Here is a 26107-nt window from a genome sequence, read left to right as displayed (position 1 = left end):
TCATGACTGGCACAAATGCAAACTCAGCACGAGAACTTGCTGCTTCTGTCTTTCGGGGGGGTGGGGGTGTGAGAGCAAAGGCCAGACGAGACCCACCCCCGTGTTCCCTGACTCCAGCCCAGGGAGGCCGGAGGCGAAGAACCCACCCGGCTCCCCTGGGGAGCTCTGGATGCGCGGGTCAAGCCTGGCCGTGACTGAGATGCTGCCCAGTGAGCGACAGGCTGCACGCGGACTCCAGAACCAACAGGTGACCGAGAGCTGGTGGCTGGCCGGGAGCCGGAGCTGTGGCGCAGCACTGACAGGGGCTTCGTGATTCTCCAGTTCTGACCCTTCAGAGGGGAGTGGGCGAGAGAGTCGCCGTGGTCTCTCCCTGGATGCTGGAGCAATCAGACACCGGGCTGGAGAAGCAGGAGTTAAATCATCACGGACAAAGGCGAGATGATGACATACAGACGTGACCCAAGAATTCTCAAAAGCCACCAGCAAGCGGGCAGCCGGTGACCAAATCAATACACAAGCGTCCACTGCATTTCAATAAGCCGCGGGCAAGCCAGCACAGAAATGAATTTAAGGGGCGACTCCACGGCTGAGGGCCATCAGCGGCCCAGGTGGGCCCGGAACCAGGGCCCAGGAAGCACCGTGACCTCCGGCTCTGGTGCTAAACGGAAGCCCAGACGGCCCAGAACCGCCGTGGGGACCCCGGAGCAGTACCTGCTGGGGGAGGGGGCAGAACAGATGAATAGAGAAACGGGGTCCCTATCTCCCAGGACTTAAGACCTGGAGATTAGACCAGAATCTGTGAGACATGCCCAGGAAGACTGGCTGAGCCCTCCAGACAGGGACCTCAGAGAGCACGGAGGTGCCCTCAAAGACCTGACTCCAAGGGCAGAGATGACAAAGACAAAAACAATCGGGACTGCAAGCAGTGAGAAAGCTTTTGCATGACAAAAGAAACTCCAGGCTAAAATGCAGACACCCTCTTGGCTGAAAGAAAACATCTGCACACCCTATATCCACCCTACATCCACCCAGGATCTATGAAACGCTGACAGAGCAACAACAAAAAACCCAGCCACCAACAGCATCAAGAAATGCGGGGGAAAGGCAAGGCTCAGACTGGGGGGGGGGGGGGTGTGTGTGTGCAAAGGGGGTCTCTCGGACAATATGGGGCGGGGGCAAGGGCTCTGCACATCAGCACCAGGACTGCTCACCTAAACGACAATAACAAAGGCTTGGTTTTGGTTTCTGGGACACACCAGCAGTGCTCGGGGGCTGACTCTCTGCTCTGTGCTCAGCGATCACTCCTGGCAGTGCTTGGGGAACCCTAAGTGGTGCCGGGGATCAAACAGGGGTGGGCCGTGCGCAAGTGATACACCTGCTGTATCACGTCTCTGGCCCTAAAAATACATTTTTTTAAAAAAGGTAGAGAGCTAGCTCAGGAGTCACGCCGCTGACCCTGGTTTCATCCCCAGCACCCTCACACACCAGACAGAGTCCAGCGCACACATGGCTGACGGCTGAGCAGGGGACCCAGAGGGCGTGCAGCCGGGGAGTACCCCCTGCAGGGGTGGGCGCGGTGTGGGGAGACCAGGGCCACGGCAGCCCCAAGCTCCCTTCCTACCTCCAGGGGGTTGGGGCTGGGCTTGGAGCTCTTACCTGAATGCCGAGGTCCTTCATCCGTGCGAACGCCAGCTCCCGCAGGTTCCCGTGCTCCACGCCTGAGGTGACGAGCGGCATCGGGATATCCCTGCGGGAAAGGACAGGTCATTGCTGGGTAGTGGTCACTCTCAAGAGAGGTGAGATGGGGACAGCTGCCAAGGGCGCGAGGGCAGAGCAGGGCAGAGCCTTGTCTCCCATCTCAGGGCACCAGGCATCAAACCAGGGTCAGCAGTGTAACCCTTGGACTAGCTCTCTGGCCCCTCAACTCATCTGCCCCAAATCCTGGGTATGAGACGGGGGAGGGGGGGGGTGTCTCTGTGCTATGGCAAAACCATCAGAACTGGGGGCCGGAGTGATAGCACAGCAGGTAGGACGTTTGCCTTGCACGTGGCTGACCCAGGTTCAATTCTCAGCATCCCATGTGGTCCCCCGAGTACCGCCAGGAGTAATTCCTGAGTGCGGAGCCAGGAGTAACCCGTGCATTGCTGGGTGTGACCCCCCCCCCCCCCCCCGCCAAAAAAAAAAAAGCAAGCATCAGAACAGGTGGGGGCTCAGGTGACATTTGTGCTAGGCAGACTGAGATGAAGCACCTCAGGCTGGGTGCTACCCGTGCGTGTTCCTGCCCGGCCCTGCCCGGACACAGTGCCGATGGCAGCAGCTCGGGCTCAGAGAACCCATCTCTCGGTTTCCCCAGCAGACAGACACCTTGCCTGGACAGCAAAGGCTGAAAGGCTGCTCTGCATTTCCCGGCATGGACGCGGCACTGTGTGCTCAGCCCTGAGGCAGTGACCAGGGAAAGTCCCTGTGAGCACAATGAGAACGTTGGCTCCAGTCAGCGGCCTGACAGTCTTGCCCTTTCGAACCAGACTCTGCAGCTCAGCGACTCTCCGGTGAAAACCAGCGTCTGCCTAGGACCACCTGCCTGACAGTGCGCAGAAAGACTGGAAGAGATGGCAGCTGTTGTTGACGTCACAGTCACTCTGGATCGACTAGAGAGTGGTTCCTGCTCAGCCCTTCTAAGGTACAGGGACCGTGACGGACTGTGACGAGCTAGTCAGACCGCTTGGCACCCAGAGCGAGGCCAGGAAGCCCAGAGGGCGGCGGGAAGGCGGCCTCTCTCTTTCTCTCACCCCAGAGACGCCCACAGAATCCAGGGTGCTAAGTCTACAGGCAGGCGGCCTGTTGTTTCCAGGAGAGTTAACTTCCTTCTTTGGCGTTTTACTTTAAAATCAAATACTTTTTTTTTTCCCACTGGCAGCCGGCTGGCCGGGAAGGAAAGCCATGCAAATGAAAAAGTCTGGTTTCTGCTGGCATGAACGTGAGCCAGCACTTGGGCTGGGACCCTCCAGGCCTAACACGGGACGGAAGCAGAAGTGGAATATTCTTCATGCCTGTCGAACACCCCGGTATTTTCCAAAGAACTCAAACCTAGGGTCTACATGTCCATGCCACAAAGTTTGAAGTGAAAGGCTGCATTGCGCTGCTGAAATGCATACGGGAAGGACCAGGGACACAGCGCAGTGGGGAGCGTGCCGGGCTTGCATGGATCAATCCCCAGCATCCCACACGGTCCCAAGGCACCATCAGGAGTCCGCCCTGAGCACAGCGCCAGGAGTCAGCCCTGAGCGAAAAGGTCAGCAGCAACACTGCTGGGAGGGATGAAAAAGGGCTCACGGGGGCCGGAGTGATAGAACAGTAGGGAGGGTGCCCGTGTTGCACGCGGCTGACCCAGGTTTGATCCCCGGCATCCCACATGGGCCCTGAAGGTGGCCAGGAGTGATCCCTGAGCACAGTCGGTGTGTCCTTACGCCAAGCAAACAACAACAGAAGAACTCATGGTCATGACGCCCACACTGTCAGAGCACAAGGGGACACAGGACAGGAGTGTTAATATCCACGATTTGCTCATCACAACCTCTCCAAGGGCGTCTGGGGCTTTCTGGGGTGTCAGAGGCCAGTTGTGGCTGTGAACTGATATCCCCTGCTCAGGCCGCCGCCTCATCACCCCACACCCAGGCTGACAGCTGTCGCTCGCCCGCAGGCTTTGATGGCGCTCGCTCGGCTTGTGCTCAACAAAATCGTGCATTTAAGCAGGGAGCAAGGCCTGGGGGTAGCGATAATCACCCAACGACAGGCTGCTGCTTCCTCGAACAGCTGGAAGATGCAGTGACTCAACTCTGAGGAAACTGCAAGTGTAAATGAGTTAAGGCAGAGAAGGGGAGGGGGGAGGGGAAGAGGGCCCGTCTGAAACGCCCAGTGACCAATCGGTGAAACAGAATTCGAAAGAAAGCGTGAGGCACCCTGCAACCTTGCAACGCCCAATTTCCCATCTCCTTTCGCTCCTGTTCTGCCCTTCTGATAAATACCCAGGAAATAACCCGAAACTTATTTTCTGAAAAACAGCTTCTCGATGGTCGGGGTTAGAAGAACCAGCCGGGGAGCTGTGCGTGACTGGGTGGCACAGTTCGGCTTTGGGGGGTGCCAGCAGAGAGGCACTTGCCTTTCCCAGGATTTCAAGCAAAATTAACTCAATTTTTTCCAGCCTGGTTAAACCCCGTGAGGTTTCCCCCATTTGCCAACGGTTTCTTCGCAGCAAGATACAATGGACTTGCTTGCAGATTCGTTTTGCACATTCTGACGTGGCTCAAAGCTGGAAACAAGCTGGAGAGCAGGAGCCCCTGGATCTCCCCCTCTCCCCAGGGGTCTCTGCGCCATTCCTCCTGGGCCTTCCCTGGGGGGTTGGGGGGGAAGGGACTGAGAGATGTTGCTCTCTGGTTCCATTCAACTTTCTTCCCAGGAGTGGCTCAGGCCTTGACAGTGGACCCCAGGGAGCTCTTTGTGAGGTCACGGGAAAATAAAGGCTGCGCTGAGCGTCAGTGAGTCACGGGTACAGACCCCCAAAGCAAACACAACACAGAGGAGCGGGGAGGGACCTGCGGCCGGGAGGCTTTGCACTGGAGTCCCAGGTTCAATCCCTGGGCTCGCACGTACCCCAAATAGTGCCTGACGTGACTCCTCTCAGATCAAAACCAAAAAACTACAACGAAGTCTGAGGGAGCTTGTGTGACAAGATCACCGAGTGAACATGTGACAGTGACACGTGGTGAGATTGCATTCTTCATCCTAAAGCCCAGGAGAAGGGTCCTGTGGCAGCTGAGGGGGCGCTGGCACTGAGGGAGAGCCTGTGCCTGGGGGGGTTGAAGCACAGACCCAGCTCAGGCTCAGAGGCCGCCTCTGACACAAATCTGCAAGGCACGTCCTGGACTCCCTCACACTTTAGGGCCGGGCATGAGCAGAGCAGTTAAGGTGCTTGCCCTGCATGTGGCCGATCCAGGTTCGATCCTCGGCACTGTCGTGGGTCCCCCGGGTTCCGCCAGGAGGAAGACCTGAGAGTCTGGGGCTGCCCAGTGGGTGCTCCTCCGCGCCCATACTCTTGACCACCCCCTGCTGGTCTTGTAGCTCGTGGGAGAACAAGGACACGAGTCCACGCCTCCGTGGCTGGGCCGTCCTTCCTGCCCCGGGCTCTGCTGACCCGCCCACCCCCACACTGAAACCGGACTCTGCCCCCCTCCACCCCCCCGAATTCGGTCACTGTGGCAGTGTCAAGCTGAGCGGGAGCGAGCATGCTACCTTTGCACGCGGTACACACGTGTCCACGGGGGCACGAGGGCGAGGATGCGGGCGACGAGCTCTACCAGGTCGCTGGGGGAGTAGCTCTTGTACCGCCCCGACTTCCACAGCTCATAGAGCCCAGTGCCGCGGATCACCAGCGTGGGGTAGAGTTTCAGGCCGTCAGGGCGGAAGGCGGGGTTCTCAAAGAACTCCTGTGGATGGAGAGAAGTGGGGCGGTGAGTGCTGGCGCCGTCAGGTCCGGCCTCCCTCCCCCTCGGCCATGGCAGGCAGTGACCGAGTTCCGCCCCGTACCGGGACAGCAGACCAAGGCGACTTCCAGCGTCTCCAGTTCTGTGCCCATTCTCCGGAGTCCTGACCCCCTTCCCTAAGGGCCTCCCCTCAGGACTCCAGCAAGTTCCTTGTGACTGACGACCTGCTTCCTGGCTGTGCTCAGAGATGACTTGTGGCTCTGGGCTCAGAGCTCCCTATGTACAAGGGGCTCAGGGGGCCATATGGACCAGGCACACGTCCTCCCTGCCGTCCTAGTGCTCTGGCCCTGATGTCTCAGCGCCGTCACTGACTCCCCTTCTCTCCGGCCCTTGACGGACACTATTTGTCTTGATTCCATAGAGAACGGCACGCTGCTCCAAAGTCCAGCATGCTGGTGGGAGGAGGCCAGCGTGGCACACATGCACGCGCGCACGCGCACACACACACAAGGGCCCCTGAGCACCCCGCCAGGCTCTGACAGTCACGTCCTACTCCCCCACATCATTCCGTCTGGCCACACTTCTTCATTTGGGCCACCCGGGAGGAAGCAGACATTCCCTTGTCCATAGCAGGCAACGAGAACTGACCGCACCCTGACTCCAGGTAGGACGTGGGCGGGGCAGGGAGGCGGTGGACGCCCTCCAGCCCCCTGCGCCCCCACTGCGCCCTACATCTCGGGAACAGGCTTCTGACACGGGGCTGTGTCATTCCTGCAGGGCCTCCCGCACATAATGGGGCAGGGGACAGGTTTCAGCCTATTCTTCAACACTATTCTTTAGCCAGGTTTGGTCTTGGGAATCTGTAATTGGCTGTAATTTCCCTGGGAGCATTTGCATAGAAACGACTCAACAGTCCTTAAAGGATAACACCAGCCAGCCTGGCAGAGGGGGTGCTGATGGAGGAGAGGCGTCAGTCACTTCCCGCACTGCCATTCACAACATGCCGAAGCGACAGCACGTTCATTGCTGACGCTGAGGAGAGGAAAAGCCCCCGGGTGTGGGGGCGCAGACACACGTCACAACCCTCCCCCGGGAAAGGCTGAGCAGGAAAATACCAGGGAGGGAAGCGGAGAGTGAAAACAGGGAGTGGCCGTGAGGTCTGGGGACGCGCAGCACCGCACCTACCGTGAACTGCTCCATGTCCCGCTCCAGCCCCACGTTGGGCAGGTCGGGCATCATGTGTGCCACCACCTTGAAGCCCGAGTCCTTGGCCAGGTGGAAGGACTCACACACGGCCTTCACAGTGTGGCCCCTGGGGAGAGAGCATGCACGAGTGTCCAGGCACACTCAGCGGGGACAGCTACGGCACGCGGGATGGGGGAGTGCTGGGCGCCCTCAGCAGGGATGGCCATGGCAGCGCGAATGGGGGAGTGCCAGGCACCCTTAGCGGGGACAGGCCACGGCACGTGGGAGGGGCCCCAGTCAGACGGGAAGTGCAGAGCGAGAGAAGAAGCGGGCGGCTCTGGGGCCAACGGGGAGGAGGAGCTGCGGGGGGGGGGCACCTGTTGGTGTCCCTGGCCACGTCCTCGTAGACGCTCTGCACCCCAATCTCCAGCCGCGTGCAGCCGTAGGTGAGCATGTCACCGAGATGCCGCTTCATGCAGTAGTCGGGCCGGGTCTCGATGGTGATGCCGATGCACTTGGTCAGGCTCCGCTCCGAGTACCTGCAGGGCGGGCGGCCAGGGGAGGGCTGACCCGGGACAGTGCTGGGGTCCACCCCGCCGGGAGAGCAGCTCTGCCGGCGGACAGCACCGGGGGCGGCCCTGTCTGTAGCTGACCCTGGTTGCAGGCTCAGCACCGCACAGCTGACCCGTTCCCCAGGTCAGGACTAGGCTGGGCGCCAAAGGGGGAGTCCCCGAAACGCTGAGGGGCAGGTCTGCCTGTCTCTGCAGGAGGCGGGTGGGGCCCTGATGCCTCTGGACCTGCCGCCACCTGGCTGGGCTGTCAGGGGCTGTACAGAACACACGCAAACAGAGATAATCTGACACACTGTGGCAGAGCCGCAAACCCAGACACTGGCCGACTGAGCCCAGCAGTGAAGTGTTTTGCCCCCTGGAGGGCAGCTGAGGAAGTACTACTCTGTCTAGTAGAGGAAATAGGCCTCTTTGCCCCTTTTTGTGTTGGGGGGTTAGGGGGGACCAGGACAGGACACAAAGATTCCCAAGCAATACTCCATGGGTTCCCATGACACTGGCTGATTAGGCCAGGAGGTTCAATACTGCAGAGACCCTGTGGTCAGGGTGGGCCAGGAGGCCATGGCACGCGTGACACAGCCCTCCAGGGGCCTCTGCCATGGACGGACCCAGGGAGCTGGCCGAGATGGCCGGGCAGTGGCTGACCGCGGGGGCACAGACAGGCGGTACAGGAACTCGGCTGCGAGAACGAAGCACCAGGTCGCGCTCAGGGGCAGAAACGACCAGCCCTGCTGTGGCCCGGGGACTGGACACAGCACAGCTCAGGCCAACCCCCACGCCCTCCTGCCTCGCAGGCACGTCACATAGCCCCGACCGAGCAGCTCCTCCCACCCAGGCTGCTGTCATCCCCCTCCTGACCCAACCCCAATCTCAGCCCCTGACAGTGGCCCCCACAACCCACTGCTCCGACCTCCCGACTCCACCCGCGTCATGGCAGGGGCCAGGGGCAGGGGCAGGGGCAGTGCTCGAGCTGGTGCCCCCTTTCAGCCAGAGCCTTCCCGTCCGTCCCCCCTGCACGCACACTGTCCCCTGCTGTGAATCATTCCGATGGGAAGAGGGGAAGAGGAAGCCTCAGTTTCCCCCTTGCCAGTGGGAGGAAAAGCCACAGCTTTCCAGATGTTCCATCTCTCCCACAACAACCAGACACATGTTCCACCCCCGAGGCTCTGTCTCAGCATTCCCGGGGCTTCCCAGGAACATAAAACTCTTCCCTGGGCTCTAGGCTGACAGGGACACAAGATAACTGGCGATTGGGAAACGGAGATAATTGCCAATTAGGCCTGGAAAGTTTGTTTCCCTTTGTCACCGAAGGAAGCAACCTTCTTCCAGGAGGCTCCCTCTTGGCCCCTGTCCTCCACTGACCCAACACATTTCATTCCCAAAGTCCTGCCCCAGCGGTCAGAGAGATTTTCAGGACCATAAAACTCTGTCCTGGAGCCTCGGCCGACAGGGAGACGAAGATAAAGGGCAAAAATGCCCAGAGAGATTTAGTTAGACCAGCTGGACCTCATTGTAATTTTCTGTAACCTTTCTCATAAACACTTGCCAACCGATAAGGGATGCCAGGAGCCCTGCAAACGGCCTTCACAAAACTCCCTGACCTTACTTAGTCCTATGTTAAGTTTCGCCCCACTTGAGAAGCTCCTTTTCTTTTCTCTTCGACTTTCCATTCCATTTTTCTATTTTGCAACTCTGAGCCTGAGTATCTTATTCGACATTTTCATTCTTGAAAATGTGGGAATCATGAGTGTACCCAGAGCCTGGCACACTTCTGCCTCATCCGCATCATTGCCACCTGGCAGAACGAAGACCCGTCCCCAGAGACGACCCCCACACCCTGCTCCCACCCGCGGCCCCGTGACCACCCCGTTCCAGCATCTGTCTTTTCCGCTCCAGGCCTGATGCTCATCCCGATGCTGCCAGCCTCAGCTGCGGTCACCGTCTCCCCAGCAGAAGGCCCCACTCTCAGGCACAGCAGGGTCTGGGGCAGCACTCACGGCCTGGAGCCAGGAGGAAGCACTAAAGGTCAAGGCCACGGTCCTCCTCGTCCCGTGCCGCATGCTGGCCTCACACAGCGCACAGGGGCTGACCACTGTGGGCCCGTCCAGGCAGCCCCCAGACCTCAGACCTGACGGGGGAAAGCTCAGCGCTGAAGCCGACACTGCTGGAGCTGAGCTATGAGGCACATCCTGCTTGGACCCAGAACCACACAAGCTCACAGCTCCCCAGTGGTCACCGGAGGTCACTCCAGACCAGGGCGTTCGGCGTCTCACAGACGGTTCTCTGGACTGATGCTCTTCCCACTCACCTGACCCAAACGGCCCCCCGGCCTAGACCGGTCTCAGATGAAAAGCCTGTGTGCTGACTCCAGGAATCACTCTTCCTCTGAGATTTCTCTGGGTCAACAGATTATTCCCACTTAAAAAGCAAATTTTTTTTTTTTTTAAATTTTGGGTCACACCCAGTGATGCTCAGTGGTTCCTCCTGGCTCTGCACTCAGGAATTACTCCTGATGGCGCACGGAGGGATCATATGGGATGCGGGGGATTGAACTTGGGTCGGCTGCATGCAAGACAAATGCCGTACCTGCTAAACTATAGCTCCAGCATCACACCCCCGCCCCCGCTTTTTTTTTTAGAGAATGTTTTCAACAACAACCTAAAAAAAACCTTTCCCACCAAAAGGCAGTTAACTGTAAGAAAGAGGAACAGAAGGATTCTCATCGGCCCATCTCTGCTACAAAGATAAACCCAACTGCTCCTTTGAAGAACATGATAAAGAGGGTTTCTTACTTGACTGCCTCGTAAATATTGTTGGAAGTGTGTCCTGACAAGGCATCGTGTAAATTCCGAATAAAATAATCTCTGTATTCTTCCGGAAGGGCCATAAACGTTCCGCCCATCACGATGAACTCCACTTTATCCACACTGTGACCGAGCTGTTTCAACTGAAAGACACAGGAACTCGTCAGCACCCAGCTGCCTGCCCCCTGGGCACTGCAAATTTCTAACTGTAATGTTTCCATCAGGATAATTTTAAAGTGAGGAGCAATTAGAGACATTTAGCTAGCTCCAGGGACTTAAAGTGGAAAAGAAAAAAAAAAGAAGTCAATGTCACCAGATGTGTGAGGATGAAGGTTCCTCTTTCTTAAAAATAGGCAAAAGTGAAATAAAATTGCCAAAAAAGAAAAAAATAAATAAAATGAAAATCTGTCCCGATACCCGGAACACAGCAAGGTCATGGGGTCACGCTCCTTGATGTACTTCAGCCCCATTTCCCACGTGAGTTCTTCAGAACTGGTGGTGCTTGATTCCCCGGAGGGTTTTGGGGGAAGATCAGTACCCCCGGGGCTCCTGTCTTGGTCATCCCCGCCCGGGTGCACAGCCACAGGACTGTCCAGCAGAGTGGATGGAAGCTAACATTCGCTGCCGAGTGCCAGTTTCCACAGACGGGAAGGTTCGAGAACCTCTGAGCCACTGCAGGCGACCAAAGGAGCTCGAAGTCAAGGAGTGCATCTGACCTCACGGGGTCCCGCCGATGTCTCCCTCCGCCAGGCGCAGAGGAGAAAGATCCTCTTCCTTTCTCATGCCAGGTGCCAGCTGAGGACTGACACTTCGGGAGGGTGAAACCCTATTCCACACGCTTTGGAGGGCACTTACCTGCTCCAGCCGGTGTCTCGTCTGTAGGAAAGGGTCATAGCGGGCACGGATAGCGCGCATGGAGGTGGGCTGAGGGGAGAGAGACATATCCGATATTCCAACGCTGAATCCAGCGGAAAAGTCCGTCTCGAAAGGGCTGCGATCAACCCACTGTCCCCCTCCCTCACCCTCAGCTCCTAAGTGTCTCCGCAGAACCGGACAGAATTCCGGTTCTCGGCCACGCCCTCCCAGGTCTCGGCCCCACGTGACTATACCTCGTAGCCTGTGTAAGACTGGGTCGAATATTCAAAATCGGAGTCTGGGCCACCGGGACAGTATCTGCCAACAAGGAGAAAGTGATGTCAGCATGCTAGTGGCGATGAACCCAGTTCAGGGATGGTGCCACGGTGCCACCGTGGCAGGGCTGGGGAAGGGGCTTCCCTGGGCTGCACCAGACCACACGTGGTGCCAGGGGCTCAAACTGGGGTCGACTGCAGCCAGGCAAGTGCCAGAAGCCCTGTACTTGCAATCAGGCAAGTGCCAGCCCTGAGTTTGAAATTGTGACAGGAACCTGCATTAGGGCTGCCTCGATGCTCTCTCTCCCCAAGCAGAATTAAGGCCTTCATCCTGCCACCCATGACCAGTCTTCTCCTTTCCACAGATCCGGCCTACACAGCCTGATGGCTTACTCTGACGAAGGCCTTCCCAGCAGATGTCTGGGGAGGAGACAGGAAGCAAGGGGTCAAGCTCAGGGTGCCCCGTGCTCTACAATGGACTGGCTTTCCAGCCCGCAAAGGAACCCCTTTAAAGGTCATTCATAACAACGACCTTCTGCCACCTTTCTGAGGCAAATTGGCTCTTTGGGATTTAGACAGCTCACTATTTCCACCTTCTGATTAGCAAGTTAATAGCGTGCCAGTGTTTAAAGTTCTAGAAACGAGAACAAATTAAACTTTTGTTTATAGTTGAGACTTAAAATATATATATATATGTGTGTGTGTGTGTGTGTTTCTAAAACACTTATCAGGGTGTTCGAGGGCCCAATGACACCTGGGAAGGCCTGCAGCCCAGCTCTGCTCACTGGCCAGAGGCTCACTTTCGCCCACCTGTCCCCAACAGGGCCAGTGGTATGCCGGGGAACACCAGGGGGCCCCCAGGATCACTTTCCTACAGCTCCCCTCTGTGTGGCCACAGGCACGGCTGCCTCCTTTCTGCACGCCCCAGAGGGGAGAGGGCTGCGTGTGCCCCTGTGGGCGACGTCCTGGAGGATAAAGGTTCTGGCAGAAAGGCTACCAGCTGCAGCCTTAAGAGAGCCATTTCTCAAATGAAAAAAAAAAAAAAAAAAAAAAAAAGAGAGCCATTTCTCAGGCACCGAGATGTCTCGGGAAATGACTGATGACTAACTCAGACCAAAGTCTTGGGGGCTGTGATCAGGACAGCGGCATCAGCACCCGCCCACCCGCCTGCCCGCTGAGCCCACTCACACGCAGATGTTTCCCGTGAGGCTGATGTGGGGACACCGGTGTGGCTTGCACATCACAGCCACGACAGCAATCTGCAAAGGAGGAGAATGTGGGTCGCAGAAACCTTGGCGGCAAGTTCTAGAGAACGGTTCTCTCTCGAGGCCACAACGGCGTAGAACTGGCTGTATTTCTTTTCTTTTTAGGGGGTGGGGGATAGGGACCCTCCCAGATAGGACTCAGGTGACACGTGGCTGTGGGGTCCTGCGGGATGCTGGGGCGGTGGCAGGGAAGCCGCGTGCGGGGCCCATGCTCAGTGCCTTCACATGCACAGCAGGGGCTCTGCTGCGGTCCCGCCGGGGGTTCCCTAGAGAGGCCTGGGGGCAGCGCACACACCAGCTGATGGTCCGGTCTGCAGCCCAGCACGAGACTGAGAGGCACGGTGACGCTCGCTCTCGACTCTTACTAACGTGCCCATTTGGGGAAGAGACAGTGACGCTCACCCTAGGCCCCTGCAGCTCCCGGGGTCTCGCTACTTGGAGCGGAGACCACGAGACCCACAGCCAGATTCACAGAGGCACGCTGCTCGGGGTGCCAGACCCCAGTGGGGTGCGCCGGGAGATGGGCTGCATGGGCGGCTGCTCAAACCCATGAATGGGCCTGGAGCCCGGTTTCCCGCTGCTGGGGAAGTTGTGGACAGGGCCAAGGAAGGGGCTGGGCGAGCTCAGGGTCAGAGCTGTGGGGGATGCTGAAAACCCACTGTTCAACCTACGTTCTGGGCACCCATCTGTGCAGGAGGACATGGGCGTTTCCTAGCGTGGTCAAAGCTGGCCGAGAACAGCGAGCCCTGGACAGTGCAGGCACAGACAGGGGTGGTTCCTCTACTCTCGCCATGGAGGGGATGGGGCAGGTGATGGTGACCAGGATGAGAAGGCAGGGATGAAGGATGCAGGCCCGGGATGAGGGCAGGGATACAGGATGCGGGCCTGGGATGAGGGAAGGGATGCAGGATGCGGGCCCAGGGCAGTGGGATGTGGGCAGGTCAAGTCCCGGATCAAGGGCGCCTGCTCTGAGCATGTCCAGCAGGCCTGAGAAAGGGTCTCTGTGCTGGATGCCCAACTTCCCTCCGAGTCTGCTGACGTCTCGTGGGAGAGATCGCGGAAAGACAGTGAGTCACAAGCATCAGGGGCTGACGACATGACTTCCAGAGTCACCTGGATCCAGTCCCTCCTGTGGAACAGCAGCGCACACCCCCACTCACAGGAGGCTGCGTGTCCACAGACTCGCATGGGGCCCTGAGCCCCAGGTCCACCACTCACCCCGCTGGCGGTTCGAATGGGCTTGGCCTTGAGCTTGGGGACCAGGACCTTCCGGTACTGAGGCGGGACAGCGGCGATGATGTCCACCAGGCGGGGCTGGGCAGAGAGGCCATACTTGGCGGCCGTCCTGGTCTTCACCCTGAGGAAAAGCATCGGGCGTTGCCATGCGCCTCAGCTCCACCACACAGGGCTGCGAGGGCCGGCCAGCATCTCTGGGCCAAGACAGGACAGCAGGGAACGTGCTCTCCTCACACACGGCCCACCTGGGCTCCCCCCCCGAGTCCCGCCAGCAGAGACCCCCGAGCTCAGAACCAGGAGTCAGCCCTGAGCATGCCAGGGGTGACCCCCAAACCAACACAAGTTGGAATGTGGACCCTGGTCACTCCCGTCCTGTCTGTGGATGGCAGGCGTGCTTGGACGTCTGTGAGGTCAGGCCCCAGCAGGACGATCGTGAGCCAGAGATGTCCCGTTCTCACCCGGGAACCCCAGAAGCAAACAGAATGGAAGGGCTTGTGCACCTCCCCACCCCAGGGCAGCTGCTTCCCGCTGGGGGGCTGCTCAGTGCACCAAGGGCACAGCACACACCCTACCCTACTCCCAGCCCTTTCTGCCAACAAATGCCCCTGATGCCCGAGTCAGGGAACGGCGGGTCGACGTGCCAGAAAGCAGGAGGCTGCTATATCGGGTGGGGAGATGCAGGACGGGCAGAAGAGGAAGAGGAAGCCAGATCGAGAGGCTGCACCCACGGGGTACAGGAGCCTGCAGGGAGGCCCAAGGCTTGTCCCGGGGCCTGCGTGGGGACCAGAGGCCCAGCACAGGAAACGGGGCAGCGAGGGGACGGGAGGTGGGGAGAGCAAGGGGGCAGTGGCCAGGCCCTGGGCCAGACCAGCACTCTCCAACCCTCCCACCCTATGCCGGAACGGCCCAGCCGTTCTACCGGGCAGATTAGTGGCTTCCAGCCTCTCTGCCCTACGGGCCACGCCAGGCCAGGGACCGGCGTTGGAGGCAAAGATTTAAAAGGCCTGGAGGAGGAGCTGGTCGAGGAGATAAAGCGTAAGTCGGAAAGAAGGAGGAAAAGGCAGAGTGCAGCTGCTTCCGGGGACGGGAGGGGATGCAGAAGCCTCGGGAGCAGGGGCTTCCAAGGGCGGTGCTCCAGCCCCCAACACACTGCGGGCTCAGATCTCGGGGAGGGCGAGCGGAGCGTCCGCCTCCCACAGCTTCTGAGAACCGACTGAGCCACAGGACATGGTCACCCTGGTGACCAGAATGCAGGGGGCGTCTGAGGCATGTCACACGCTGTTAGCATCAGTGCACCATGGGACAATTTTGTCATACGGGGGCCAGGGAGGACAGAAAACCACATTCTTTGCTGAAAAGCAAACCGAGAGAGAGCAAGCACGGATCCGATGGTTTCCTCAGGGCGCGCCCACTGAGACGGGCCGGACGCACTCACTTGTTGAGATCAATGTCCTTCCCCTGCTCATGGGCCTCCACCAGCTGCTGGATGACATCGCCGATGGTCAGCATCATTAATTCCGCGGGGCTGAGATCTCCTGGAAACACAGTCACCATGTGAAAAGAGTTCCACTCTTCACTCTAGACTTTCCACCTCCCCTGCCTTCCTCCCCACGGCATTCCGGCTGTTAGGAAATCGCGGTGGGACTTCTAAAGGTTAGGTGGCCACAAGCCTCAGCTCAGCCGCCGACTGAGACACACAGAGACAGGACAGAAAATGTCAAGGATTTATTCACACACCGAAACACACTCAGACACGGGACTCAGCACTGCGGGTTCACGAGCTTAAGAGACTTGGAACCCCGATCGCCCTCCAGGAGAGGTTTTAAGTCCTCTGCCCTCCTGTCCACGTGCGCAGGTACCCCCTGCCTGGTGCATGCTCATGGCCTTGACCAAGCGAGCGGAGGGTACAGAAGCGAAACAGAGCAGCTCACACATTCTGTTGCACTGACTTGAACCCCCCTGTTATCTCTGGGCAGAGGTCTGGGCGCTTATGTCCATGTCCTTGGGGTCTGGCATATTTTTCTTACCAGGTTGTAAACTCATGACTCTGAGGCACAAAATGGGGTCTGGCTTTCCAAAACAGAATGGCAGTGGCCGTATTCCCCACCCCCCACCCCCACCATGCCAAATGAACAGCTCGAGTTCCTACGCCACACCACTGGTGGGGTTTACAATTTGATCTCATCTTCTGTTACTGCTGATTTAACCTGGGTTTTCCCGGTGCATGCATGGGAAGCAGTTGCTTTAGAAGGCATGTGAGAATCATACCACGAGAAACATCAATAAAGGAAGGAGGCAAGCGCGAAGAGAAAGAACTTACACCAGGAAGGACCAAATTAGTTAAAACCGCTTCCCTTTATCTCCAGGTTTGTAATTACCGATAGTTGCAGAACACTGCAGTTCAAGAACATGCAGATGCATTATTTCCCTCTCAGAATGGAGGGAAGAGGTCGGGAATGGCAGCTGCCTCATGAAAGTGCTGCCAGGGGGGCCAGAGAAATAGTATAGGGGGTTAAGGTGTTAGCCTGGCTCAGAGGGAACCCGGGTTCAATCCCTGGCATCACCCACAGTGATCCCTGAGCACAGACTCTGGAGTAAGCCTCAGCACAGCAAGTTTTGGGCCCAACTCCCACTCCCCACCCCCCCAAAAGAGCTACCGAGAGTAGAAGGTAAAATTAACATCAGGTAACTGAAGCCAATTTACAAACTGCAAATGTGGTGTCTAATGGGTTTAACGCATCTCTGAGGTACTGTTTGTTCCATCACCAGCACCTTCCTTTGGGCAATGGAGGTACTGAAGAGCAAATGCCGAGAGGGTCTGGCCAATGTGGCCCATCTCCCTGCTGACAGGTTTAGGACAGGCAGCCACACCAGCCAGAATAACCTGAGTTCTTGACCTCCAGGCAGAAATCTCCCAACTCTCTCCAGAAGTGAACGGTGGGAGGCCAGCAAGTATGTAAAAGTCATCAGAGAAAAGGAAAGATGAGAAAGTCCCGGGAGGCCTGCAGCTCGTGACGGACCAGATCTCACCTGCAACTCCCAGCACTGCTGGGAGACAGTGCCCCCAGCTCACTGATCCAAAGGGTCAAGGCAGCTCGGGATCCAAGAGACAGTACAGGGGCGGGACACTTGCCTTGCACAGCAACAGCGATACCCACAACACTGGGTTCAGTTCCTGGCCCCACACATGGTCCCCTGAGCACCACCAGGAGTAAGCCCTGAGCACCTGGGGGGACTAATTCTGGCCCCCAATGCACCACCAGGGACGGTGCCCAAAGTAACCCTCCCTAAGAACAGCAACTGATGAAGAAGAGTCTTTAAAAAAAAAATCAGAATTCTTCTTGCTTTATCGTGGGTTCATATGTATGGAATTTCAGGAGCTTTAACCTCATGCCTCTCTCTAATACTCACCACTCCCACCAGCAAGGTCCCATGACCATCCCACTGCCCAAAGACCCCGATACATATTAAAATAAACTTCCTCTAGGCCATTTCAAGGCAAGAACAAGGGCTGGTGATAGGTGAAGACAAAAGCCACCTGGCTGAGATGAACCATTCATCCGGGACCCGTGGAATCCATTGAAGGGAAAAGCAAAACCAAAGGCAACTGCACAGCTGGAGCAGCCGAATGGACCGTGGAAGCCCAGCGGCATGGAGATTAAGGGAGAAGTTTCAACTTTCATCTTTTCTTGGGGGAGGTTGGGACAGGTGTGCGGCTTCCTAACACAGGCTGGGGAGACGGGGGTGGGGGAAACACTCTCAGTCCTGGCAGTTGATTGGTCCAGGTGATCTGATGCTAGCCCAAAGGGGCTGGGGACCATTAGGATCTGGGGCAGTGCTAGGGGTCAACAGGGCCAAACCTGGAGGAGTTGGCGGCAGGATATCAGTTTGGTGAGGGGTCTCAGGCATGCAAGACATAAGCTCCAGCCCTTTGAACTATCACCCTGACGCGAGACTCCCTTTCATTGCAGGGGGGTTGGGGTGGAGAACGGGGTGCCTGAGCAGCCTGACATAATCAATTCCATTCTCCATGCTTCACTCCAGGCTGGGGAAGTTATTCTATCCTTTGCCTCCCAGCTTCTTCACCTCTGACATGGAGGTGACACCGGCTCCAAAACTATTAGGGAAAGCTCAACCAAGGGGAACCATTTCTATCACGCTGTCAGCTTCACCAGAGTGCTCCAAAGAAGGGGCGGGGGGAGAATTAGAAGCTGCATGGGAATCTTGCCGTGGGCTGAGTGGGTGGTGGTGGGCAGGGACCAGGGCACACACTCAGGAGGAGACCAGATGCTCAGAGCAGCAATGCAACGGGGAATCACTGCAGCAACTGCCCCATCGAGTGCCAGGATCATTAGAATTGTTCCTTTATTTTTTTCCCCCCTTTTAAACTAGGGGCTAAAAAAAAAATTCTAATTATTTTTGGATTTTAACTTCTCTCTCTACCGAATGCCACGATCGTCAGGCATTTCCGCTCCCCCCTTTTTAAAATTTCTTTTTAAACTCGGGGCTTTTAAAAAAGATCCAAATTATTATTATTATTTTTTTTTTAACGTGAAACGTGTCCTAACACTGCTAGGCAATTGAGCGGCCGCGGGACTTCCTCCGAGCTCCTGCGAGGCTGCACCCCTGCGAGCTCGCGGCTGCACGGACACAGGGTGCAGGCGCCCGGCACCCCCGCGGCAGGCAGCGGCGCCCCCTCGCGACCCCCCGACCCCCGGTCCCGCGCCCTCCCCTCCGCACCTTTCCGCTTCTGCTTCATCTTGGCTCGGTGGCAGCAGCAGCAGCAGCTCCGAGCACGGGAAAACTCCACGGCCGCCAAGCGCCCCGCTTGTCGTGAAAGTGTCGTCAAAAGTCGTAACGCCGCTCCCAGAAGCCCTCGCGCGCCGTCTCCCGGGGCAACGGTGGAAGCGGCCTGTGGCTGCGGATGCTCCCGGGGGTTCCAGGGGGTGGGGGCGCCGTGCCAAGTTGAGTGGCAGCTCCGGGACCTGGATTCTCACCCCGAGAAGGGGCACGTGTTGCCGTTAACCAGTAAAGGTTATTTTGCTCCTGCAAAATAGTAATTAAGCACCTTTTCATTTTGCTTTTTTACTGTCATTGCCCTTAGGCAGGTTTGGTGGGGGGTGGGGGTTGTGTCATTCCCACGGATGCTCAGAGATCCCTCCTGGCTCTGCACTCGGGAATTACTCCTGGTGGTGCCAGGGGGACCATCTGGGGTGCTGGGGATCGAACCCTACCCACTCTTTCATTGTTCCGGCCCCTGTTAGTAGCTCTTGCTGGTGTGATTTCATTCCAGGGACCAAATTGCCTTCATGTTTTTTTTTTTTTCTTTTCGGGTCACACCCGGCGATGCACAGGGATCACTCCTGGCTCTGCACTCAGGAGTCACTCCTCGCGGTGCTCAGGGGATCACATGAGATGCTGGTAATCGAACCTGAGTGGCCGCGTGCTAGGCAAGCTCCCTACCCCTGTGCTATCTCTCCAGCCCCAGCCTTCATGGTTTTGAAAATTAAATTCACATGTGCCTTCAACTGGTGGAAGGGTGGGAGGAAGAAATACTGTTTACTTTATTATTTTTTAAAAAGATTGATTGATTGATTGATTTGCTTTTTGGGTCACACCTGGCGATGCACAGGGATTAGTCCTGGCTCTGCACTCAGGAGTTACTCCTGGCGGTGCTCAGGGAACCGATACTGTTTACGTTAATGCAAAGAAATTTCCAGTAGAGGGAGACCAGAGTCCACTAGATGGGGGTGTAAGTACAAACTGTGATTTTGCCCAGAGAGCTAAAAGAGTAACTAAGGGGAGTCTTCTCATGTAGATTGACTTCTTCCTCTGGACACTCTGTTGGATATTACAATAGCTTTCTTATGGATGTGTCAAGACACCATTTCAACACAAGACAATACCCCAAAGATGTGCCTGCCATTCTTTTCTGACTTCCTCGATCTCTGATGCCTTACTTTGGACTAAAACCACCTAGGGTTGCTGAATGTTATCCTGGAACTTGACCAACCTCCCTTTACAGAGCAAAACTGAACCCTGAAAAAAATTGCCTTTGGGTCTGGAGCAATAGTACACCACATAGGGCGTTTGACTTACATGTGTCCTACCCAGGTTTTATTCCTGGCATCCCATATGGTCCCCAAGCACTAATTCCTGAGTGCAGAGCCAGGAGTACCCCTGAGCATTGCTGGGTGTGGCCCCCAAGAGAAAGAAAGAGGGAGAGAGAGAGAGAGAGAGAGAGAGAGAGAGAGAGAGAGAGAGAGATTTTCTACTTCATAGCAAGATCCCCAACTCAGACAAGTGAATTCAAATGAAAGGACTGTGTGGACAGAGGTGTGGAACAATTTTTCCAATTAATGTGTTTATACTCCTGGTGTCAGGAGTGGAATTATTTGCCCGTATGCAAGTTCTGTTTGTAATGAATGTTGTGAGGAAATCTCCAGGTCCCTCAAGTGCCCAGCAACCAATGAACAGATAAGGAAACTGGGACATACACATGAGTGAATTCTACTCGGTTCTGAGATGGAATCCGGCTGCTTGCTGCCGAGCGGATGAGAACATGCCCTGCTGGGTCGGAAACTGAAAGATAAACACCACATGATCTCGCTCAGAAATGGAGTAAAAAGAAACCAAGAAAGGCATGACACAGCCTCCAGTGCAAATAAACCCCGAGACGTCCTCTTGGCACCGGGACTGAGCGAGCAGGACTGTGGGGTAGGTAGGAGGAACTGGAAACAGTTGTGGAGGGTGAGTGTTGCAGCCATCACACAAGTGCAGTCACTGTCACTGTCCTCCCGTTGTTCATCGATTTGCTTGAGTGAGCCCAGTAACGTCTCCATCGTGACACTTGTTACTGTGTTTGGCATATCAAATACATCACGGGGAGCTTGCCAGGCTTTGCCATGTGGGCAAGATACGGGTAGCTTGCCAGGCCCTTTGAGAGGGGTGGTGGAATCGAACCTGGGTCAGCCGGGTCGGCCGTGTGCAAGGCAAACGCCCTACCCACTGTGCTATTGCTCCAGTCCACACAAGTGCAGTACCACTGCAAACTACTCAGAGCTCCCAAGCAAAAATAAGGTTTGAACAGATTATTGATGGGGAAATAGCTCACAGTGTCTCAGAGGGAGGAGATTGTCATGAAGAGCCCCCGGAATGCAAATGAGTTTCACTTCTGCTTACAGCATGTAGAGTGTTTGCCTTGTCAATGTGGCTTTGGCCAGTCTAGCCACGAATCCACGCCCTGGTGCTTCCAAATCTCTAAACCAAAGCAGAGAAACCGCCCGCCTGGTCCAGTCTCCCGTAGGCAGAGCAGAAACGTGATTTCGGGTAAGTTGGCTTCTCCTTTGCCATCTTTTGCAACCACTTGCCATTGATTTTTTTAAAAAAGTGATGTGGAATGTGCAGGAAAGTGGAGCGGTCAGTACAGAGATAGAACCAGGGAGTTCACCCATGCCTCCTCCTCCCTCTCACATGACTCAGGCACTTGCATTTGGATTAATTAGCCACCAGCTCCGCTACTGGCTGGGCCAACTCAGGAGAGCTCCGTGGCCCCTTTATCTTCATTCTCTCCAGCTCCCTGCCTTTGACCTCCAGCCTGGGGAGAACCCACACATTTAGTCTGCGGCGTCTCTGAGGGAACCAATGTAGATAGCACTTTCCTGCTGTGACAACCTTCTTGGTGAGGGGTGCAGGCCAGGTTTCTGTGGGGGTCACTGCTCTTGAGATGAGCCCATTGCTCTAATGATTTGGCTGAAGTGATGGCTTGGGGACACATCGCATCCAGGGAATGTTCTAGCAACTCACCTGGGAGACCCTATATGACATTGGTGCTGCCCTTACCCATCTGACTGAGCCATGCATATCAAGATGGTCTTGTCAAGTTCTCTTCCCCATGTGCCATCACACCCCCCTGGAAAGGAAAGCACCCCCAAAGCCCACCTTTCTGCATGCCACAGGTGACTAGAGGAGAGCCTGGTCTCTTTTCCTCTCCTGGTTTTCTTCAAAGAAGCTCTGGGGGCTGAGAGATTGTCCACTGGCTGTGGTGCTCGCCTTGCATGCAGCCGCCCATCCTGGGTTTGATCCCCAGCACCACGTATGGTCTCTGAGCCCTGCCAGGAGCAATACCTGCGTGCAGAGCCAGGAGTGAGCCCTGAACATCGCCAGGGGCGATGCCCCCAGAATAAGTTGTTTGGGGCCAGGGAAATCGTTCAGGGGTTGAAGATGCTTGCTGTGCACACAACCAACCCTGATTTGATCCTTGGCACCACCATATGATTCCCTGTGCAAGGAGAGATTCCTGAGCACAGAGCAGGGAGTATGCCCTGAGCAGTGGGTGTGACTCCCCCAAACCAAATAATAAGTTCTTCCTGGAGGTACGGTTATTCTCTCTTTTACTCTCCTTGTGGGTTTTAAGGCTCTGGAAAGCCAATGAGCTGTAGAGTGGGGGTTCAGTCTGAACCCTAATGTGTGTGTGAGGCTCTGGGCATCCCTCACCAAAGTCAACAGGCTCTGGGCAGTGGGGCTCAGTGTCCTCACCAGCCTCCTTAGCTGGCGTGGCTCCAGGAGCAATGTGAGAGGAGTCAGGCTGGAGAAACCAGAGTTCCATAGAGGATGGTGTGGAGTATGGGGCAGGGAGAGGACGGGACGGTCCCAACCCTCCCGGGGAGTTGTGTGTCACCGACAGCCGGCCCTTCCACTGGTGTGTCCTCGTGGAAATCGTGGGAGCCAGAGCTCTTTGCTTTGGGTGAGGGAAGGTCCCAGTCCTCCATTTGTCTCTGCGCAAAGATGCTTACCCGGATGCCCGGGCAGAGCCCTGGTTAGGAATCGCTGAGCAGTGCCAAGTCAGGCCGGAAGGCAAAGTCCCAACACCCAAGGTAGGGTTGGAGCCTCAGAGAGAGGCAGGAAGCCCACACGGGCCCGGCACGGGTAGTATTGCGACACCCCCCACAGCCCCCCTGCAGTCCCCTGTTCTTCCTTTGAGACCACCCTCTCTCAGGCCGGGAAGATAGTTCAAGTGGTTGAGCACATGTTTAGCATGTATAGACCCCAAGCTCCATCCCCAGCAACACTGGCCACCCCCCCCCCCCAGCACTACCCACAGCCTCCTGTCCCCTGTTAAAGCTGACACACAGAAGGGGGAGAAAAGGTGTAAGATCACTGTCAAACCCCCAGTTCCTCAACAGGAAGCCCCTCCTCGCAGTGTCCCCAGAGCAGCTAAAAATGCAGGGTCGTGTTCAGAGGGGCTATTCTTAGGCTCAGCTCACGCGCATGTAAATAAGTACCAGCAGCAACACCTGTGCCAAACCGGTCTCCGGCACACCCAGCAGACAGCCTCGAGTGACCAGCTTCTGGAAGTTCCACACAGGAACAGCTGCTGCCGGCCGCGTGGAAGCCGGTCTGAGAAGCTAGTCACCGCGTCTCTCCAGGGAGCATCCAGGGCCCTTGGGATGTATGACGTCCCCCCCATCTCTGCCCTGTCACTCTGTCCCTTCACTCACTAAGCCAAGTGCTTGCAGGTGCAGGGTTTAGAGTTTCCTGACTGGGGCACTGAAGTCACCCAAAGCCCAGGCCTGTTCCCCCCCCCCCCCCACCTTCTTCTGTTCTGGAAACATCAGATTTCAGGCCGAGGGGCCTGGGCAGTATAAGGGGGTCCTGGGGCGTGGACATGTGGCTGCTTTGCACCCACGACACCCAGAGTCCCACGTCGCTTCCCAGCGGGAGATATTATTTCTTGGGTGATAAGTTTAACTCTCTGTAGCTCCAACTAAGGGCTGGGGCGATAGCACAGCGGGTAGGACATTCGCCTTGCACGTGGCCGACCCAAGTTCGATTCCTCCTCCCCTCTCAGAGAGACTGGCAAGCTACCGAGAGCATCTTGCCTGCATGGCAAAGCCTGGCAAGCTCCCTGTGACATATTCGATCTGCCAAACATAGTAACAACAAGTCTCACATTACTGGGCTCGCTCGAGCAAATTGATGAATAATGGGAGGACAGTGACAGTGACAGCTCCAACTATTATTGAAAACCAGCTATCTTGGGGGTCAGAACAATAGTGCAGTGGGGAGGGCATTTGCCTTGCACGTGGCCAACCTGGATTCAATCCCTGGCATCCCATAGGGTCCCCTGAGCACAGCCGGGAGTAATTCCTGAGTGCAGAGCGAGGAGTAACCCCTGAGCATCGCTGGATGTGACCTCAAAAAGCCAAAGGGAAGGGGGGGAAAGAAAAGAAAAAGAAAAAAGAAAAGAAAACCAATGGTCCGGCACTGATCTTTGTCACGGGGGAAGGGCTGACTCCTGACTGTGCTCAGGGGGACGATGGGTGCTGGGAATTAAACTGGGATCAGTCACGTGCCAAGCAGGCGCCACAACTATGGGTCAGCAGGGGTCACTGACCCTGCATGTATGGCCCTGGGCTCAAGCCCCAGAACCACATGTTTCCCCTCAACACCAAGCTAGGGGTGGCTCCTGCTCACCCTCACATGCTGTCATAGTGAAAGCACAATGAGCACACACAGTAAGCACACAGTGAGCATACACAGTGAATGCACAGTGAGCCACAGTGAGCACACACAATGAGCACACACAGTCAGCACATACGATCAGCACACACAGAGAGCACACAGTGAGTACAAACAGTGAGCACACACAGTCAGCACACACAGTCAGCACACATCGAGAGCACAGTGAGCACACACAGTGAACACACAGTGAACCACAGTGAGCACACACAATGAGCACACAGTGAGCACACACAGTGAACACACACAATGAGCACACACAGAGAGCACACATGTTGAGCACACACACTGAGCACACAGTGAGCACAAACATGGAGCACACAGTGAGCACACACAGTAAGCATCACAGTAAACACACATAGTGAGCACACAGAATGAACACACAGTGAACCACAGTGAGCACAAACATGGAGCGCACAGTGAGCACACACAGTAAGCATCACAGTAAACACACATAGTGAGCACACAGAGTGAACACACAGTGAACCACAGTGAGCACAAACATGGAGCACACAGTGAGCACACACAGTAAGCATCACAGTAAACACACATAGTGAGCACACAGAGTGAACACACAGTGAACCACAGTGAGCACACACAATGAGCACACAGTGAGCACACATAGAGAGCATACACAGTGAACACATATAGTGAGCATACACAGTGAACACACAGTGAACCACAGTGAGCACACACAGTGAACACACACAATGAGCACACACAGAGAGCACACATGTTGAGCGCACACACTGAGCACACAGTGAGCACAAACATGGAGCACACACAGTAAGCACACACAGTAAGCATCACAGTAAACACACATAGTGAGCACACAGAGTGAACACACAGTGAACCACAGTGAGCACACACAATGAGCACACAGTGAGCACACATAGTGAGCATACACAGTGAACACACAGTGAACCACAGTGAGCACACACAGTGAACACACACAATGAGCACACACAGAGAGCACACATGTTGAGCGCACACACTGTGCACACAGTGAGCACAAACATGGAGCACACACAGTGAGCACACACAGTAAGCATCACAGTAAACACACATAGTGAGCACACACAGAGAGCACAGACGGTGAGCACACATAGTGAGCACACACAGTGAGCCACAGTGAGGACATACAGTGAGCACACACTGTGAGCCACAGTAAGCACACACAATGAGCACACATAGAGAGCACACACAGTGAGCACACACGGTGAGCACAGACAGAAAATGTACGGTGAGGCCCAGTGAGCACATACTGCATGCATACTACTCACGTCAACGTCTCCAACTACTCTTATTGTAATGACTGGCCGTGAAATCACATCTGCACACACCCACCATCCTCTCAGAAGCTTCCAGAATACTATCTTGAACTTTCTGAGGGCGGCTCTGTAGAACGGCCTGGTTTCGGGTGCCTTTACGTGAAGGGTGATGTGGGAACTTGCACGGAGGGCTTCCCTGAAGCAGCAATTTTTTCTCAGAGCCTGGGATGGAGTCCCGGAGCCAAGGAACACTTCCCCGGGTGCTGCAGGGCCAAAGCCCCTGACAGGTCATGCATCAGTGGCCCCTCCAAGTTCTGAGGACCGTGAGGGCTGCATTGGCTCGCATCAGGGCACGATTGGGCAAGCAGCCTGCGGGAGCACCCTGGGGTGAGCTTAGCTCTGCCGCCCTGAGAGGCTCCTGGCAGAGTGGAGGGGAAGGAGCGTGTCTTTGGGGGGCCTCAGGCCAGGGCTGCCAGAAAACCAAAGGTCTGGCTCCACCGGGAACAGTCTGGGGGCTGGGGCGCTCCGGATTGAGTTTCAGAAGCGACACCCCGGGAAGGCTGTGGTTTCCTTAGGAGGAACCGGCTCCGCCAACTGTCTCTGTCCAAGGACCGTTCAGGGTAAAATGCGGGAAGCGCGAGGGATT

The 26107-nt window shown here is 56.3% G+C and overlaps 1 protein-coding gene across 1 annotated transcript in view; it reads right to left on the bottom strand.

Moving 5' to 3' along the window:
• ELP3 (elongator acetyltransferase complex subunit 3) overlaps positions 1 to 18478 on the bottom strand; it is a 31808-nt gene extending 13330 nt beyond the window's left edge. The window contains exons 1-11 of the mRNA XM_056114080.1: positions 18410 to 18478; positions 15105 to 15204; positions 13652 to 13790; positions 12357 to 12427; positions 11148 to 11211; positions 10894 to 10962; positions 10027 to 10181; positions 7043 to 7204; positions 6666 to 6792; positions 5290 to 5483; positions 1657 to 1747 (exon numbers count right to left, since the gene is read on the bottom strand). Of these exons, the coding sequence (XP_055970055.1) occupies positions 1657 to 1747; positions 5290 to 5483; positions 6666 to 6792; positions 7043 to 7204; positions 10027 to 10181; positions 10894 to 10962; positions 11148 to 11211; positions 12357 to 12427; positions 13652 to 13790; positions 15105 to 15204; positions 18410 to 18428 (1191 nt within the window). The 5' untranslated portion in view covers positions 18429 to 18478. The remainder of the gene's footprint in view (positions 1 to 1656; positions 1748 to 5289; positions 5484 to 6665; positions 6793 to 7042; positions 7205 to 10026; positions 10182 to 10893; positions 10963 to 11147; positions 11212 to 12356; positions 12428 to 13651; positions 13791 to 15104; positions 15205 to 18409) is intronic.
• Between the last annotated feature and the right edge of the window lie 7629 nt (positions 18479 to 26107).

The sequence above is a fragment of the Sorex fumeus genome, unplaced genomic scaffold, assembly GCF_029834395.1.
Source record: "Sorex fumeus unplaced genomic scaffold, SorFum_2.1 ptg000024l, whole genome shotgun sequence".
NCBI classification, from domain to species: Eukaryota; Metazoa; Chordata; class Mammalia; order Eulipotyphla; family Soricidae; genus Sorex; species Sorex fumeus.
The sequence above is the reverse complement of the archived record's forward strand: the minus strand, read 5'-3'. Positions and strand labels throughout refer to the sequence as shown.